Raw genomic sequence first — 17050 nt, 5'->3', positions numbered from 1 at the left:
TATACATATCTTCATACAGTTTTGAAATGATCAACCAAAATCGCCCTTACTAGGGTTGCGATTTTATTGCTAAAAAACTCTTATACACACATGGACTTACCATTCAGAACCTGTGCCTCTTCTGTGCCTGAAGATTTTGAATTACACTCGCTCTCTGTGTCTCTCTGTTTTCCTGTCGGCTGAATACACTTGCATGAAATCGAACATTTCTCCCGCTGATTTGCCGTGAAATGGTGTGCTTGTGTGGGATTACCCTGTCAGCTTCGGCTCAGAGCGTAACACAGGCCAGACTGTAGGAAAGGAAGAAAAGAAAGTAAGCTTGGTTTACCTACTGTGCCTTATGTTCCTTAAGTCTAGCAGACAGTCAGGGCTGTGTGTAATTTAGAAAAATTTTCTGGTGTAGATGGATACATGTGGAAACACAAACACAGTATTCTAAATGCATGTTCATATTTATAGGAGCCTTGAACGCTCATTTTGGACTGTGTAAGTATGATGTGGAGGAAGCAGAAAGGATTTGAAAGCCAAATAAACAGATCGATGATGGTGGAAGGGGATCCGCCGCGAAATGACAGACAAAGCAGGATGGTTTTAGAGAGATTTGTTGTGTGGAAGGGAGAGAAAAGGTAAAACTATAAATTTATCACTGTTAACATAACTTGGGAACAGAAGAGTTGGACGGCTGATGAGCATAAAAAAAAAACATAATGGATGAAAAATAAACATGAGTTGATTTGAAGTAGGCTAGATGTGGATAGTTTATAAGAGGGAGTGTGTTTGTGAAGATAAAGAGGAGTGATGGGGTTTAGGAAAGAGCTAAACCATCTGCGCTGCAGATCTTTGACCAGGAGGATGAGGAGAAAAAAAAATCACACCCTCCTCTCATACAACTCTGGGTTAGCTGTTCACATCTGGTCTTTTGTTTCATTTTGTTGGGTTTTTTTTCTAAAGATATTTAATAGATTAAACCCCCAGCTGGGGCTCTTTAATTTTTTTTTGCCTTTCCCGCTGATGAAATTTTATTTTCAGTGCTATCTCTTTCTTTTCTGATAACTGTCTGCAAAACACATGTATACATGTGTGCAAGGTAATTATATACATTTGTTTTTATTTATAGCTTTAAATTTCAAAATTAATTCTGCAAACCCAGGATAAAATTCTAAGTGCAATGTAGATGTTGAACTCATCCATGGTCTACCACTTATCACACCAATTAACCTAAAAGTTATCATTTTGCACTGTGGGATCGAGCCAGAGTACCCAGAGAGAACCCTAACCTATATAGAGGGAATTATGCACACTCCATGATGAAAGACCCCAGGCCAGGAATTGAACCTTTTGCTGCAAGGCATCAGGGCTATAAAACTTGGCACAATTTTGAATTAATTTCTTTTTAAAATAAGGCTTAGATACACAAATGAGAGTAAGATACAACTGGGACAATCTGAAGCTGATTTGAACTCTTATGTTTGACATTGTACATTTAATTGACGATTTTAAGCTAATTTAAAAGTTCAAGAAATACACTTTTTCTTTATTGTTTTATTTTCTCCCATTCTAGTTTGGTGTTGAATTAATCCTACTTTGCACTGCAAATGAATGTGTTATTTTACATTTACTGGAAAAACATATAAAATCACTGCATCTAATATGAGGATTGAATGTGCAAATATGAAAAGTGCTATAGATAAAAGACATAGGTGGTTGCCTAATCTTTTCCAAAAAAATAGAAAGTAGGCTTGGACGACCTGGCTTTTTTCCCCTAACAAACCTGATCAATCAATTGTTTTCACTTACATTTCATACTAAAATTCACAAATGACGTATACTGGTTAAAAATAATATACTTTATTTAAATCATCCACTCTGTAAGGTGATCTTAATTTAAAGAGCCATGAAACTTAAGCTGTGAAACATGCTATAAAACTTTCAGATTTCCCGCTGCCTCTGTATGAGCTCCAGAATGGCATCTCACCTAGCACTCCGTTGTCTGGGTTATTTGTCCCCCAATGCGGAACAGAAAGGCCCTGAACTGAGACATGGAAATACAGCTGAAAGAGACCCTTTTCCAGACCTAGCCTCTGAAGGAGCTGGTGGTATTCCCAATGCTAGTTCTGTCTCTCGGAATCTGGTCAACCTAGGAACCCCAACAGCTATGTTTTATGCTTTCAAAAGTAAAAATGCCGCCATTTACTATGTCAATCTATGTTTGCCTTGATGAGGTGAAACCTAAGACCAGTAGATTGATGTAGTAGCCTTATGCCCGCCGGGTGAATTTGCCTGCTGTGCAAAATGCTTTTGCTGGCCAGGCAAATTTCTTGATGAGCTAAAGCAGACAACACTAGCAAAATTTTGGCAGGTTTTGCATAAACACATCTTAGGCATCATTAGTCAAACAACATTAAAAAACCCAAACAACACAGTAAGAGGTTGGGGATGAAGATTTTGTGATACTTTAAAAACAGGGTAAAGTTCTAAACCAAAATATCAAGCACTGAAAGTCTCACAAAGCATTTTTCAATTAATTGTCAAAAAATAGTGTGGAAAAAACCTAAAACCTGCCAAGACCATTTTTTATTTTTTTATTTTTATTTTTTACCATGTTTGAAAAAGCTGGACTCCTGGAATATTAGCTAGATCAGAGTCCTGCAGGGGTATGGTTTTTAAAAATTGTATTTGCCCGCACCGGTACAGTTCAGAACCGAAACCCAACCTGTTACTCGCAATTATCCCCATTAAAAAACCTATAAGAATATATAAATATATATACATGGACCTATAAATAATAAAGTGTGACCTACCCATGATCACAAAGTCTTCAAACAGCCTTTTACAGTATAACAGCAGAGGACATTTAACATTGCCTCACCCTCACATCCAGTGCACGCTGCGCTCACAGATTAACAGCTGTAAATTGGTCGAAGTAAGAAGGTTTGACTTGTTGCTTAAAAAAATACTGTTATCTGGATATTCTTTAATCAATTTATTTTTAAGATGTTAATAAATGAGAAAATATACATACTGTAACTCTATGATACCTGCATTTTATTCATATACGTATACCATATATATCAAAAAAGGAGTATTTAAAGCGTTTCAATCTGGTTTTTGGGAGCTTTTCAGGTCTCCCTTTCACCTTCATAGCACACTGTACAATGTGCTGCAACTTTTGGACTGCTAGGAGAGACTGCTGAAACACAATGTCATCGCCAAACCCAATGCTCCTCTCTATCACTGTCTGATAAAATAAAAAACGTATGTCTGACTTACACTAACACCCTCAGTCTGCATAAAAAGTACATCCTTTGCTGTAAATGAGAACATAAGTAGTCAACATGATAACCCCATCTTAAAAGGTTGCCCAGGTAGATACCTAGATACCTATACGAGGTGACCTGTTTGATCTCCTCCCTGTAAATGAAGTGGGGTATGATCCCCAAACACCATCTCCTCAGTTCGGTTCTTTCTGTTCTTTCTATAATAAATAAAATAACCTCTGTCATATATTTGTCACATCCCATGTCTCTTTAATTTTGCTAGAATACAAATGTATGTTTATGCTGCAGAACATATAGTTTTCTTAAGCCTCAGTCAACCTTTAAACGCGGACTATGCAATGAACAAATCATTGGGTAATCGTCTGGCTAAATCCATGGGCCTGACAAAAGCAGACCAAAAGAGATAAGCAAGACATGCAAAACTGTTCCTCTTTTATGTTGTAGAGTTTACCTCACTCATCTGGTTTACATAGCATCACACATAATAATGGTAAGCCAGATAAATCCGACTAAATTCAATAAAACGTTTTCTCTTGGAAGGAATGTAGATGAGAAATGTGTTGGGATCAGAGGAAACTATGATGGCGGAGATGGCATAAGAGGTTTGGTGGAGAGAAGGTAAATGTAATTTGATGCAAGGTCTGCCTGTGCAAGACATTAAATTATATTTTTCATGAGAACAGAAGAAATGTTGCAATAATAGAGACGCAAAAAGGTAAACAGTAGAGATAGTTTGTAGCAGCAAAACTTGGTCCTTTCACAATTATGGAATCCACAATGAATTTTAAAGTGTATCAAAGGGTGAATAAATAGAACGCAATACAGTCTGTGAAAAAAATAAATTAACTCGGAAGTAGAACTTGGAGTAGAACTAGACCTACAACTTGGTAATAACAGGATACAGTACCAGTAAATTTTATCAAGGACTTGATTAGGAATGAGGAAAGGAAAGTCATGGGCTGAGTCAGATGTTCCAACCTTGATTACACTGAAATACTGTGGGTGACCAGAAAAATCTTATAAGAAATCCCTAAACATCTCCCAACTGAAAGTGGAGAGTAATACTAAAGCTTGCTGCATACTTTACAAAACTTGTTCTTGAGTTTGTAAGCACAAGAAGAGTCCCAGATTTTTTTTTTTAATATTCTCACTGCCTCAGCCAGCTGATCATCAAAACCATATATACATTTTTTACCTTATTTCACTGTAAAGATTTCCGTCCCCCAAAAATTTGGGAAAATCATCTCAACTTTCCCTACTCAATAATACCCATTCAAATCTTGACCAATCCAACAGCGATTGTCTGCCACCCTTTAGGAACAGAATTTCTCCTGTTTTTTTCTTTCCAGCTTGCATCTTTGATCCATCCTGATTGTTGTTCCTGTGCCGCTCATTCTGTTGACATCAAGATCACTGAAGGAATCACCTACTGCTAATGCAGAACTGATTATCTGCATCCACCATGTAACAGCTGTGAAGAGAGTAGCTGGCAACCAGGGAAAGACCTAGTGACAGCTTGGAAATACAGCTGGCAAAAGGGAAAGAAACCTCTGGGCCAGCCACAGGGTAGCTACCTGTGGAAGGAGTGACCTAGGACTGCAAGTGTACATCCCATCCATCACCTGCTACCCTAAGTTTAATGAAGAAAACATCCCCGGAGTTGGCAATGGCTGATGAGGATGATGACACAAGGACAGATTACACAGCTTCTAAACATGGCCAAGAAAAAGAGGGTCATCTTAATACCTAAGAACATAATTTCCTGAGGATATAGCTCCAGCATTGCATATGTTGGTGGACAACATCGTAACATCCTATGCAGGCCTCGGAAGCTGGACCTTTCTTTGCTTACATGCTGCAACCTTGTGACATATTCTTGCAGCATACACCTTCCAGTGTACTTCAGCTGTTCTGGAGTCAACTGATGATGATTCTTCTGGCATAGTATGAAATAAGTTCAATTATTTTGAGCCAGTTTTAAACATAAATCACAGTAATTTGCTAGGCCCAAGTCGAAAAAGAAATAGTGCCCTCAACACATGCAAGTCAGTCCTCGAAAATTAGCACATCATCTCTTATTACACTTAACCAAGTGTCAGCGCTTATAACACTTAACCAAGCAACAATTATGGAAATGATATACCTAATATTGACTGCAGGTGGCAGTGATGTAAATAATAGGTCTTAATAATCAAGTAAAACTCCAAAGAAACCCAAATGATAAAAATTGCATAAGCACAGATACAGCTTAAGTTGGCTTCTGATTTGGGACTTGAATGTGTTTGACAGTGAAACAAATCTTACGAATTAAATGATATAACTTTTCATTACTTAGTTTCTTCATTACAACAACGCAACTTCTAATAATTCACATAGGTTTACTTTTTCATTGTTGCATTTTCAACATCCTGCATTACATTCTAGTGGGAATTCATGATGAGGGGCCAGCTCCTTGCTTTTACTCTGATTTAAGTGATACTTTATTTTTCTCTCCCTTTGCCTTCTTGGGAAGCAGGAAAGCTAGGATGACTGACACAGCAGAGGTTCTGCCAAGTCAAACAGCGTTTTCTTTTTGTAGACAAGTGTATATAGTGAGGACCCCCACCTCCTGAGTCTCCTGAGACTGTCATGAAGAGGGAAGATATGATACTGTGGAGATGATTCATGTGTGTATTTGTGGTTGCATTTAGAAAAAAACAAGTACATGAAAATTAGTAGGCAAAGAGAGGAAAGGATATTAGCAGGGTTAAGCAAGAAAGAATTAGAAAAGAAAGCTATGTTTTCTTTTATACAGAGGTATCATACACCCCTGCTGTTTTTTTCAGAGAAGCTGAGAGCAGCAGGCCTCTGCAAATGGATTGTCCCTGTAGTAATCCCTGGATTTCCTCGGCTGAGACAGGAGGTAGACCAGGCACAGCAAAGGACTTAACAAGATGGGGCTGGGGGGGGGTAAAAAGAGAAAAGAAGGAGGAGGAGAAAAAGTAAAAGAAAACAAAAAAGAGAGAGACAGAGGCAAAACAGAAACTGCGTTCCAAACAATGGGGTTGTAATTTCTGCATCATGTGGTTTGTACGTAGGTAGGGCTCTAACAGGGCTGCAGTGTTTTTAATCATTTACACATGGATGGTTGCTTAGGTGTTTTTGATTATGCATGCATATGTGTTTGTGTGCACCTAGAACTAATAAACATAAACCAAATGGAACAGATGTGATGACCTCAAAGAACCATCTCCTTTAAAAATAATTAGAGTCCAAAGGGTTTCAAAACTTTTTAGGCTTTGCCTTGACAGATTGCAGAAGGAGAAGGAATCACAGTAATATATCTGACTGTTGCCTTGAAAGTCCATTAAGGAGTTTGTTGAAAATGATAGGAAATGGCATCAGTTACAGGGTGGCTCCCATTAAGCAACAGGCATAGGAAAATGGCAAATATATTTAATGAGGATGTACATTTCTAGAGGATGGTAATTCACATTTCACATGCAACAAACCAGAACATTTGTACGTTACGATTGTGACACTATCTTGTCATTGTTATGTATTTTAGGTCTCTTTAAGAACGTTAGGATTTTTACCAAAAATATTACATTTAAACAATGAAAATAAAAACCAATTAGATACAAAATACTTTCTCTCGTGTTAATTTACTGCCCTGGCATCTGGCGTTAAGCAGGTAAGCACAATCTTAAACATGTACTCTCCTTGTAACTACCTCCTTCGGGGTCCTCTGTAGGAAACTGAGATGAGGTATTGCACTTCTTCTATTCTTGGGTTGCCCAGGATGTTATTTCAACTCCCTACCTCCTTCCCTATATTCACCCTTGGGTGTTGTGAACCCAATGCCTTCTTATAGTTAGTATAGGGAAAGCTCAGAGTGAAGGCCACCTAGACTCAGAGGAGCTCAGAAATGTGTGTTTTGGGTCAGAGGTTCAACTTCTCCCTTCCTCTGGCAGTGAGGCACAAGTGACAGTTGGGGAAATAGAGTGTTTTAGGGAAGAAAAAAAAAACAAAACACCATGAGAATGTTTTATTTTTCAAATGCAGGCTGATTACATAACCAAAGACAAAGAACTCCATAGAAAGCAGAATCCAAAGCATTTGAAGATTTTTATGCATCCATTAAAGTGTTGAGGTAATATCCCATAACATTGCGATTACAAAGTCTATTGATCTTTGCATATTTACACTTCCACCTGTTTTCTTATCATATATGCATTTTACGGTTTCATACTTTAAATGTCTATCGTGTGTTTCAGCTTTTTTTCTATCCCCTGAAATTTTTCTGATGTGGTTCCTGATTCAATAGAGTGAATAGATTAGAGAATAATGAAAAGCGGTGTATAGTTGTGGAAGGTTAAGGATAAGGAGAGGTGATATTCAATCTTGTACTTTTTCGAACACAAATGTTTTTAAAAGTTCTTCTCTATTGTATTCTACTGCTTACCTCTGTTATCCCCCAAATACATCTAGTTTCATTATTACCTCAGAAGTCACCTAACTAATAAAAAAAAACAAATGAAATGGGTATAATTAAATCTTGGAGAACACAAAGAACTTCATAAAAACAAGGAACACATTAGTCATTACATATAGAGTTATGAATAAAAATTAAAGTATGGTTAATTTTTAAAACAAACATATTAAGCTTCCATGTTGGAGACAAAGAGTCAGAGAGGACCATGTTCTCCTCCTCCTAAGAACAAGTCTGGTCCTCTGGTGCCTGTCGCAGCAGCAATCCCTGAACCCTGATGACCGGGAGTAAGGGATGCCGTCAAACTGAAAGAGGCTTACCTGGCCTTGTTAACTAGTAGGACTCCAGAGTCAGCTGAGACGTTCCGGCAGGCCAATTGTGCTGCGGCTTGTGCTGTTGCAGAGGCAAGAGCTCGGGTCTTGGAGGAGTTCGGAGAGGCCATGGAGGAGGACTATCGGTCAGCCTTGAAAGTGTTTGGGCATACTGTCCGCCACCTTAGGAGGGGGAAGTAGTGCTTCAGCAACACTGTTTACAGTGTGGTTGGGGAGCTGCTAAGCTTGACGAGAGATGTTAGGTCTGATAGTCGAACCTCGGATCCAGGAGGAACAATGCGGTTTTTGTCCTGGTCGCGGCACACTGTATCAGCTCTATACCCTTCATTGGGTACTCGAGAGTTCGTGGAAGTTCGTCCAACCAGTCCACATGTGTTTTGTGGATCTGGGGAAGGCTTTCGATAGTGTCCCTCGTGGTGTCCTGCGGTGGTGCTCCTGGGACCCAGCCCCGGATAAAGTGGAAGAAAATGAATGGATGGCTATATTAAGCTTTGAACACTCCACACAGTGAGGCTTATTTTGTGAACGACAAATGTAAAAGGTATTGGCAAAACTGTCGATTTTGATGGTCCTGGCAGTCCAGCTGACAGGCCAGTATGGACAGCTTTAATTAGAGAAAAAACAAGAAACCAATGATATTTCCACAGCTTAAGTGAGGAATCTGTTCACTTGTCTGATTTTACAGGACCACCACACAGATGCCGCCTTTATGGTAAAGCTCCAGAGAAAGGCTACTGTTGAAAGAAAATCCTCAGAAGTGCCATTTGTAGTAATTTTGCATCAAGTATCAAGTTTGCATCAAGCTTACAGGTGGACAGAGTAAGAAGTCAAGGAAGAGTGTGCTCTTTTTTTGATGAGGAAAAAATTTTTTTTTATTTGTCTTCTACAGTGTGAAATAATATATTGTGGTGGCAGCTTTATGCTGTGGGAATATTTTTTTGTACAGCAATAACAGTTTATTGGAGGGAGGAAAGAACTCGATACAGAACAGTCCGACAACCTTAAAAGATACAAAACCATTTCTAGGAAACGAATACACGTACAGCCAGAGGCACAATGGCAAACATTTCAGACTTAAAGGAAAAGTCCGCTCAGCAAGGAATGATCAGTGGACCATTATTTATACCTAAAACTAATATGTTTGCGGTTATTGAATGAATTTAGAGTTAATCAAAAAAATAAAAATAAAAACAATAATTTTCTTGTCGATCACTGAGTCCAGTAATGGCCAATTGGGAACGGCAATTTTTGCCCAAATATAATAACACCTCACTCCTGACATCTTCCGGCAGTGACCTCACGCTGCGGTAGGCCTAGTGCCTTTCTCCCCACTTTACAAGAAAAATCAAGGGGAACTACTAGACATGCCTGCAATCAGCAACAATTATTTTAGATTTTGAGAGGACTTTACCTTTGAAATTTGCGAGAACTGTAGTTAAACTGACAATGCCAATGCGCATGGCAGTTGGATGTTGTAATGAATCGGGTAAGTAAAAAAAATAAATAAATTTGTTATTTAACCTTTCCAATTCATAATCCAACACGGACAGGTTCGTAGTTGGATTGCCAACTTGAAGAGGTAGGATTTGCCATCGAATGTCTGGCCAGAGAAAAAACACGAAGTATACAGCCAACATTTTGAAGAAGAATATTTTGAAGATGACTTGGATAATAGCGCGTTGTGACAAAAAACAGATATAGCACTTATCATTTATTGAACAGCATGTAATAATTTCTTATTAAAGGTACTTTCAGAAGTTTGAATTCTGAATATGACTGGACTTTTCCTTTAAAAGACATAGTTCTTATGGAGGTGCATATACATTTCAGTGTTTAGAGGTTTAAAGCTCATATAGACAAACCTAAAAAAACTTGCTGCAGTAACAGCATAAAATAGAGGTTTTATAAAAACTGGATTAGAGTGGCTAAATACATTCAAACTATACAATTCATTTGTTAAACTTTTAAAGGTCTTGTTTTTTCAAAGTTTAAGCATTTTTGCAAGGTATTGTTAGGATAATTATCATCGAAGATCTGTGAGTTTATTACACCCTAGTATTGGCTGCCTGTCGCGTGTCAGAACTTACGTTTTAATCTAATTAGGACAGTTCCTCTGTCTGGATATACAGTTGTAATCTTCAATTTGTACGTGGCAAATATTTGGAAATTGAATGAGAGCGGTGTCCTTCAGCTAAGAACGAAATCTAATATTTTGATAAGACTGGAGTCATGGATGTCTAATCATCTGCTAATGTGTATGATGTAAAATAAGATGATGTGGCAGACTAGAGATGTATAAAATGCCTTTTTAACTGTTAATTGGGGCCACTTCCTGAGAGGTGAGCCCTGAGGTGAGCAGCTGCCTTCTGTACATTCTAAGCAATTTCTCTGATCTGAGTAAGATTACAATTTCTATCAGGCTATTTAATACATATAAGTTATGAAGTGTTATGTAAAGAGTTTGTGCCGAGTGATCTCTTTTCAGGGAAAAGAAACGGAAAAATAGAGCGTCAGGGTGCATACACGGAGCCTATCTTAAACAGTATCATCCTTCCTTTCCTGCATTGTAATTTGCTTAAATAATGCTTCCTTTCCTTGTAATTCACCTTATTAGTTCATATTTAGTATAAACACTGAAACTTTTAACAATTCTATGCAAATGTGTTGCAAAAGCAAGATTTGAATGTACCTTGAGGTGCATTGTTGTGGTATATATAAAATGCTGAAAGACTTAATAGAGCTCTCTACTTTCTGGATTTTATTCGTCTCCCCCTCTGCCCAGCTCTGTCTTTGTTTTCTTTCCAGCACTCACTAATGAATTTCTGGAGTGCTGTGTTCTGATTGCAGGTTCCAAAACCATCCCTGTATTCTTTTGCAGTCTGATTTGGTTCTTATAAACCACTTTATTTAACTACAATCAGAGTTTCTCACGCATGAAACAAAATTTAAGAAATGAAAAATTAGAGAGAAGAAAAAAGTGGTAGTTGTGAGACTGTAAAAGTTGATTTTTGTTGCTCTGATTAGGCCTGTTGGCAAAAGAGTCTGTGTCAGTTCAGCATGGGAAAACCCAAACTGCCAGCACACATGCCCATGTTCAAATGCATGGATATACTACACACACAGTAGTAGTAGAATTACGTGCCCGTTAATATTTGCACTCTCTTCTTTTAATGCCTCCTTCTTTCTTCTTTGCCTTCAATTTCGGTGACTGATGTCCTCCCTCATTCAGGCTAGCGCAAACTTTGTCACCATAGTTATAGCTGCATAGATGTTCTTTTCCCAGGAGACAGACAATATTGAAATAGCAGCTCCCTTGACGACACAGTGCTCTCATGTCTGTCGTGTCTTAGGAGAATTTACAATGTAAGAGGTACTACTAAAACTGTCATGGTCGCAATAATCATGGCATGTGTATCCGATTTGCTAGCTCCTGACCATGAGTCTGTCCTAATCCAGTGGTTCCTCTTAAAAAAACTGAAGACATTAATTTAAATTTAGCATCAGCAGTAGATACCTCGGGACCGACATAACTCTTATGGACCCTCAATAGTTGTACCATTTATAGGTTTGGCATCTTTCTGTCAAATACAAAAGTGGAAACAGAAACTAAAATGCTGTACATTTTATATCTAAAACCAGTTTCTAGATTAAAACTGTAAAACTGTAAAAATCTAAGTGGGGGAAACCAAAAGCAAAATATTCATTCTGAGATTATATGCCGCTTGTAGGGTAACTTTTGTTATACTGTGCAATGCAGGTATATCTTAAACATTTTCACGAATTTTTATGTTAAAATTAGAACTCTTTTATAACTTATTATATATATTTTTAGATAGCCCAACAAAAGTATCCCATAGTTGAGAAGTGGAGGCAGTGCTTTGTAAAACAATTTCTACATGGGGTCACAGATAGTTCTTTAATATTTGTTTCAACCAGCTTTACACAGCATAAGACTGCATTTTATTTCCAAGCTTCTTTATGCACAATAGCTCAAACTTAGTTGACTTGGATAGAGTGCATTTGTGATTTGCATTTTTTTTTTTTTTACATTTTCTATAGAGCTTTATTTGGACACTAGCTAATAAAGTCAAAATAATCTTCTAGTAGTTATTTGGGTCATTCTTAGATATGAATTTAATTGGCTTTATGTTTAGGGCTGTTCTAATCTTGGAAATTAAGCTCTCCCACGTGTGTTAGAGGAAGTGTCCTGGGTGTTTTTCATCCCCCTGCTCTGACAAAGCTGATCTTTCTTAGCATGTAAGGAACCCACTAATGGCCCATTAGTTTAACCCTCTTGTGTAGAACCACAGAACCACACCTAAAAAAAGCAGGACACTGGCTCCTGAGTTCTCATTTTGGACCTCACTGCTCTTACAGGTTTTGGGAATTAAACCTCAATCAAAGTTTTGTCATGATTTGTGTGTAAACAACTTCCAACCAGCTCTCTAAATTCACTCGTAGCTGTGGAAGGTGCCTTGATTGAAGGTGAGGGCTATTTCAAAGAGGACCTTCCCTTTTGGAATTAATTAAATTTTTTCTTTTTCCTAACTTGAAATTTTCTGTCAGCGTGATGAAGATGCATCAAACCAGTGTAATTTACATTTGGAGGAACGCATTTCCTCTGCCATTACGTCGCTGTTGTACCCACTGTCAAATTCCAGCAAGCCTGCACTGATGCTGACTTGCTATTTAAGGGCTGAACGGTCCACTCGCCCTACCCACTATGTGGTTTGGGATGGCACTTAAATTTGGCAGACCTTCCTCGGGAATGCACAAACAGAGGGTTAGTGCTCAGAGTTAGTGCTCAGGGTCAGTACTGAGGGGCCGGTTTGGGATTTGGCCCTAGCTTTTTTGTCCCTTCTGATGACAATCGTCCCACAGCATAAAGGTGGCTGCTGCATGTTTTCAGGAGGGCAATAAGGGTGAAGTGCATGGTTTTCATAAACCATTAAATTGATTTTGTCTTATCTGATCATACAGCCTTCTTTCACATATCGGCACTGTCCCCTACAGGATGGAATTTTGTGAAGTTAAAAAGTGCTCTGTGAATTAATCTCTGAGGTTTGATAGAGCAGCTGTATTTATAGCATATTTAAACTCGCAAACATGGGTATATTAAGGTGATTTCTTGGGGCATTTTTTTGCACTGTGTTTAATTTATTTTTATTTAAGTAAAAGGTGAAGAATGTAAATCATTATTTTTTTGTTTGTGTTAATAGTAACAATAAAAATAATGGACAAATTTCTTGTGCTTTTAAGTATTTACAGTTTTAAATAATACACACTGGAATTTTCCCCTTAAAACATTATATCGTTTTGGAAACTTTATGTGGTTTACACTGTTGTTGTTGCTTGAGGAAAAGACATAGGGTGAAATAGGTCTGGAAATAATGGGATGAACAAAAGCAGAGTTCTGGCAGTATTGGAGAAATAAAAAGAGGAGCATATCTCCTTTGGGAAGAGAAAGGAGGTCATTCAGCAGTTGCCTTTTTGTGGAATATAGAAAGAGAAAAGATTAACAAAAAACAAGAAGCGTGCAGAACTGGTTAAAAAAAACACAATGATCTCAGTTGGAGAGATGGAAAAGTCACAAGGTAAAGCTTAGTACTTGGTTCCTGTTGTCCTAATGGAAAGGTTATCCTGAGTTTAAACATGCAATGTGCAAAGTATTGGCATTTATAATTGGGGAAACATTATTGCATGAGTTATAACCCGTCAGCCAGGTGTGCAGCTGTATCAGCTGTTAAGCTGTTCCCCATTCAACTAGTTCAGATACTGATACTGATTTTCTTTCAGTCAATTTTTTAGTGCAGGATAACTTTTATAATACGTACATTTGGTTCAGTTTGATTTTGTATTGAGTGAAGTTCTTTATTCTAATCAGGTCATACAAGGCTATTATAGTGGAAGTAACAAAATACACATCTGCTTAAACTCAATATGGAGGAAAAAAATAAAATCTTCATCTGATACACCTCTGGTTTGCATAAAACAGTTTTTCTATGACTGACAGCTTGGCCTTGGTTGCAAGGTCTGTCAGAAGAGGTCGGGCTGAAGAGAGTTTAAGCTAGGACGCTTGCCCCTTGTGTCTTAGACAACTGTGGAAGTTTTTTCTTTTTTGGCAGCTGGAAAGTATAAATCCTTTCTTAAAAGGATTCACTTCTAGTTTTAATGGTTGCGATAAAGTAACGGCAAACTGGTACTGGTGAACACAGAAAGGGGATTTTAATTTAAAGGTGTAAATATATAAGATAAAATAAGTATATGTATATATATTCTTTTCTTCCTTCAGGAACCCAAAGTTGCTCCGAGTTGGAAAGTTGAAGAAAAATTACATGCAATTTATTTAAATAATTTGAGAAATAAAAATCTAGAAGATGTACAGTAACATATAGAATGCCAGTCTTCCCCATCTTTTTCTTAGACTGCTGGAGGTAAGACCCAATGTTTTCGGACTGAATTAAAGGTAAAGTGATAGATGGTCTTTTTCCAGGTGGATCATCAAAATAAGTGGTCCTCCTAATTGTCAATCATTCTAGGGATATATTTACGTAAGGCCATCCTACGTGGTCGTCCCCATTTTCACTTACTGGTGTTGAGTCTGACACAGTGGAGAAATTTCTTTTTCTTTTTTCTGAAAGTAAGGCTGTATGAACGATTGAAACAGCAGCTTTAAAGCAGAGCGTGCACGAGGAGAAATGGGCTCATGCATGCTCTTGCACATGTTTAATAGACGTTCTCTATCTCTCTGGAGCGGGTACAGGGTTGTGCATGTGCATTTCTTTTTAAAGTGGAGAGGGCGGGTCTTTTCAAAAATCCATGAAGATCCTCCACAGTACTTTTAACTGAAGCTTTTAAACACTCTTCATTTGGTCCAAAATGTATTGCTCCAGTTTTGTTTTGATTCAGCTGAAAAAAAAGAAACATCCCTTGATTTCTTGTACGCATTTTACCGGCACTTTGATGGGTTATGGTCACGTGGTAACATCATAATGAACAGCTGTGTGTTGTCTGCATAGTTATAGTAACTTATAGCAGATGCATGTAGATACAGTATTGAATAGGAGGGATTTTAAGAAAGACACTTAGGAAATGCCATATAAGATTTTCTTGGTCTCTGATGTAAAGTTACCTTTTGACACATAAAATGCTCTGTCCATCAAGTAGAATTTAAACAAAGCCAGTGCTGTCCCAGAAAGACTGACCCAGTTTTCCAGGTGCTGTAATAAAATGAAGCTTGCTCTGCTCTTAAATGAAATACTCTGGGGACACCACTTCAAGTTTGAATTTTAGACATTATGATGGAGGTTGGAGAGAGTAACACCGCATTAGCTACAGAGGTTTAATATATGTATGGCAAATTTCACAACCACGAAGAGATTAAAGCAGGTTTTATTCCTCAAATATTGTCACAGTCTTTTAAAAATATTTATCTAAATAATAATAAATTATTATTATAAATAAATCCCTCTAATGAAGTCTATGCAAATCTTCAATACGTTCTGCTGTATAAGCTTTCAATTATCATAATTTTTAGAACATAAAAAAATATAAATTTTTTGTGTAGTAGGTAAAACCTCAGGGTGTATAAAAATGAAAAGATAAATCTATTGTTAATCTGTTGAAATGTTACAATAGTAACATTATGTTTTTCTTTAGCAGAAAAAGGGGAAGACTTGGATAAGAAAATACCCAGCCTTATCTTAAGCACTATGCCAATTCTGGAATTTTTATGTTCTATTCAAATGTTTGTTTTATTTTAGTTATAATTAAAAAAATCTTTATAAACCACTTATCCTTTCCACTTCACAAATATATGCTTGTAATGGTTTAGTATATTAAATCCAAATAGCATATAGTTTGTGTATTTAGAGTGGCAAAATGTGAAAGGGTTTAAGCTGTATGAATAACTTTGTACAATACTGTAGAACCAAGGTTATATCGATTCTAAAATCAAGTTTCATTATGTTTTTGATTAAATCCTAAGACTTAAAGACACCTAAATCTCTAAATGAAGAAAGATTATTTGGTCTTTTTGTTTCCAGGTTTTGTTTGCATTGAACCAGACACTGCTGCAGCATGAAGGTGTCCGAGCAGGCAGCCTTCAAGGATCCTACACCACAGAAGATCTCATCACACACTACAACTGTGGGGATCTCAACTCTATAATTTTTAACCATGACACCTCTCAGGTTTGTTTCATCACTCTGTAGCTAAATGATCACAATAAAGGATGGTGTGCTGCTTGTTCTTAGATTCAGTTGTTTTGCAGAGCAACTTAAATCAGTTAAATCCTCTGGGTTTAACTTTTTAAGCTTTGCTACAGAATATATAATAAAACTCCTGTTTAACACAAAAAAGATTATTTATTTTGACAGTATACAGAAAATCTGTTGCCTCATATTATCACTTACTGTAAGTTGTCCAACAACAATATGCTCCAAAAAAACATTTACTCGAAAATAAAAAGTAATGTCAGTTTGAATTTCTTGCCATGAGATTCTGCTAGATTAAAAAGCACTTAAGTGGTAGGACTGAAATGGCGGGTTGACCTGATAACAATTCCTACGGACCCAAAGAAGACTCCACCATAATATATACCATCAGCAAACTTATGCATTAGCTTAATTTTCTGCAGATGCTTGGCAAAACTAATTAAGTTTCATGCTCTGATGCAGTGTTTTCACCATGATAAACAGCATCAAGAATTTTGTTGAAATGTTACATGTCGATGTTTGTCAGCCTGTAAGGGCTTCAATATCAGAAGCCTATTGAGAGAAAAACATGCCATTTATTCATTATTACATGCTTGGGATGATTATTTGTTTTTTATTTTCCTAGCAGAAAATAAACTCTGCAACCTGCATAGACTGGTTTTGTCAGTAGCTTCAATGTAACAATACTTCCTGCTAGATTTAACAGTTATAAATTCAAGTTTTGGATGAATTCTAATTTTCTAATTTGTATAT

General features: G+C 37.3%; 1 protein-coding gene across 1 annotated transcript in view; it reads left to right on the top strand.

Annotated features, from left to right (window-relative positions):
* Positions 1-17050, top strand: part of LOC107098567 (metalloprotease TIKI2-like) — a 101928-nt gene that overhangs the window by 40340 nt on the left and 44538 nt on the right. Inside the window, exon 3 of the mRNA XM_015396309.1 lies at positions 16127-16273. Within this exon, the coding sequence (XP_015251795.1) occupies positions 16127-16273 (147 nt within the window). The remainder of the gene's footprint in view (positions 1-16126; positions 16274-17050) is intronic.

This window comes from Cyprinodon variegatus, unplaced genomic scaffold (assembly GCF_000732505.1).
Source record: "Cyprinodon variegatus isolate N-32 unplaced genomic scaffold, C_variegatus-1.0 Scaffold790, whole genome shotgun sequence".
NCBI classification, from domain to species: domain Eukaryota; kingdom Metazoa; phylum Chordata; class Actinopteri; order Cyprinodontiformes; family Cyprinodontidae; genus Cyprinodon; species Cyprinodon variegatus.
Note: the sequence above shows the minus strand (reverse complement) of the source record. Positions and strands in the feature narration are given on the sequence as shown.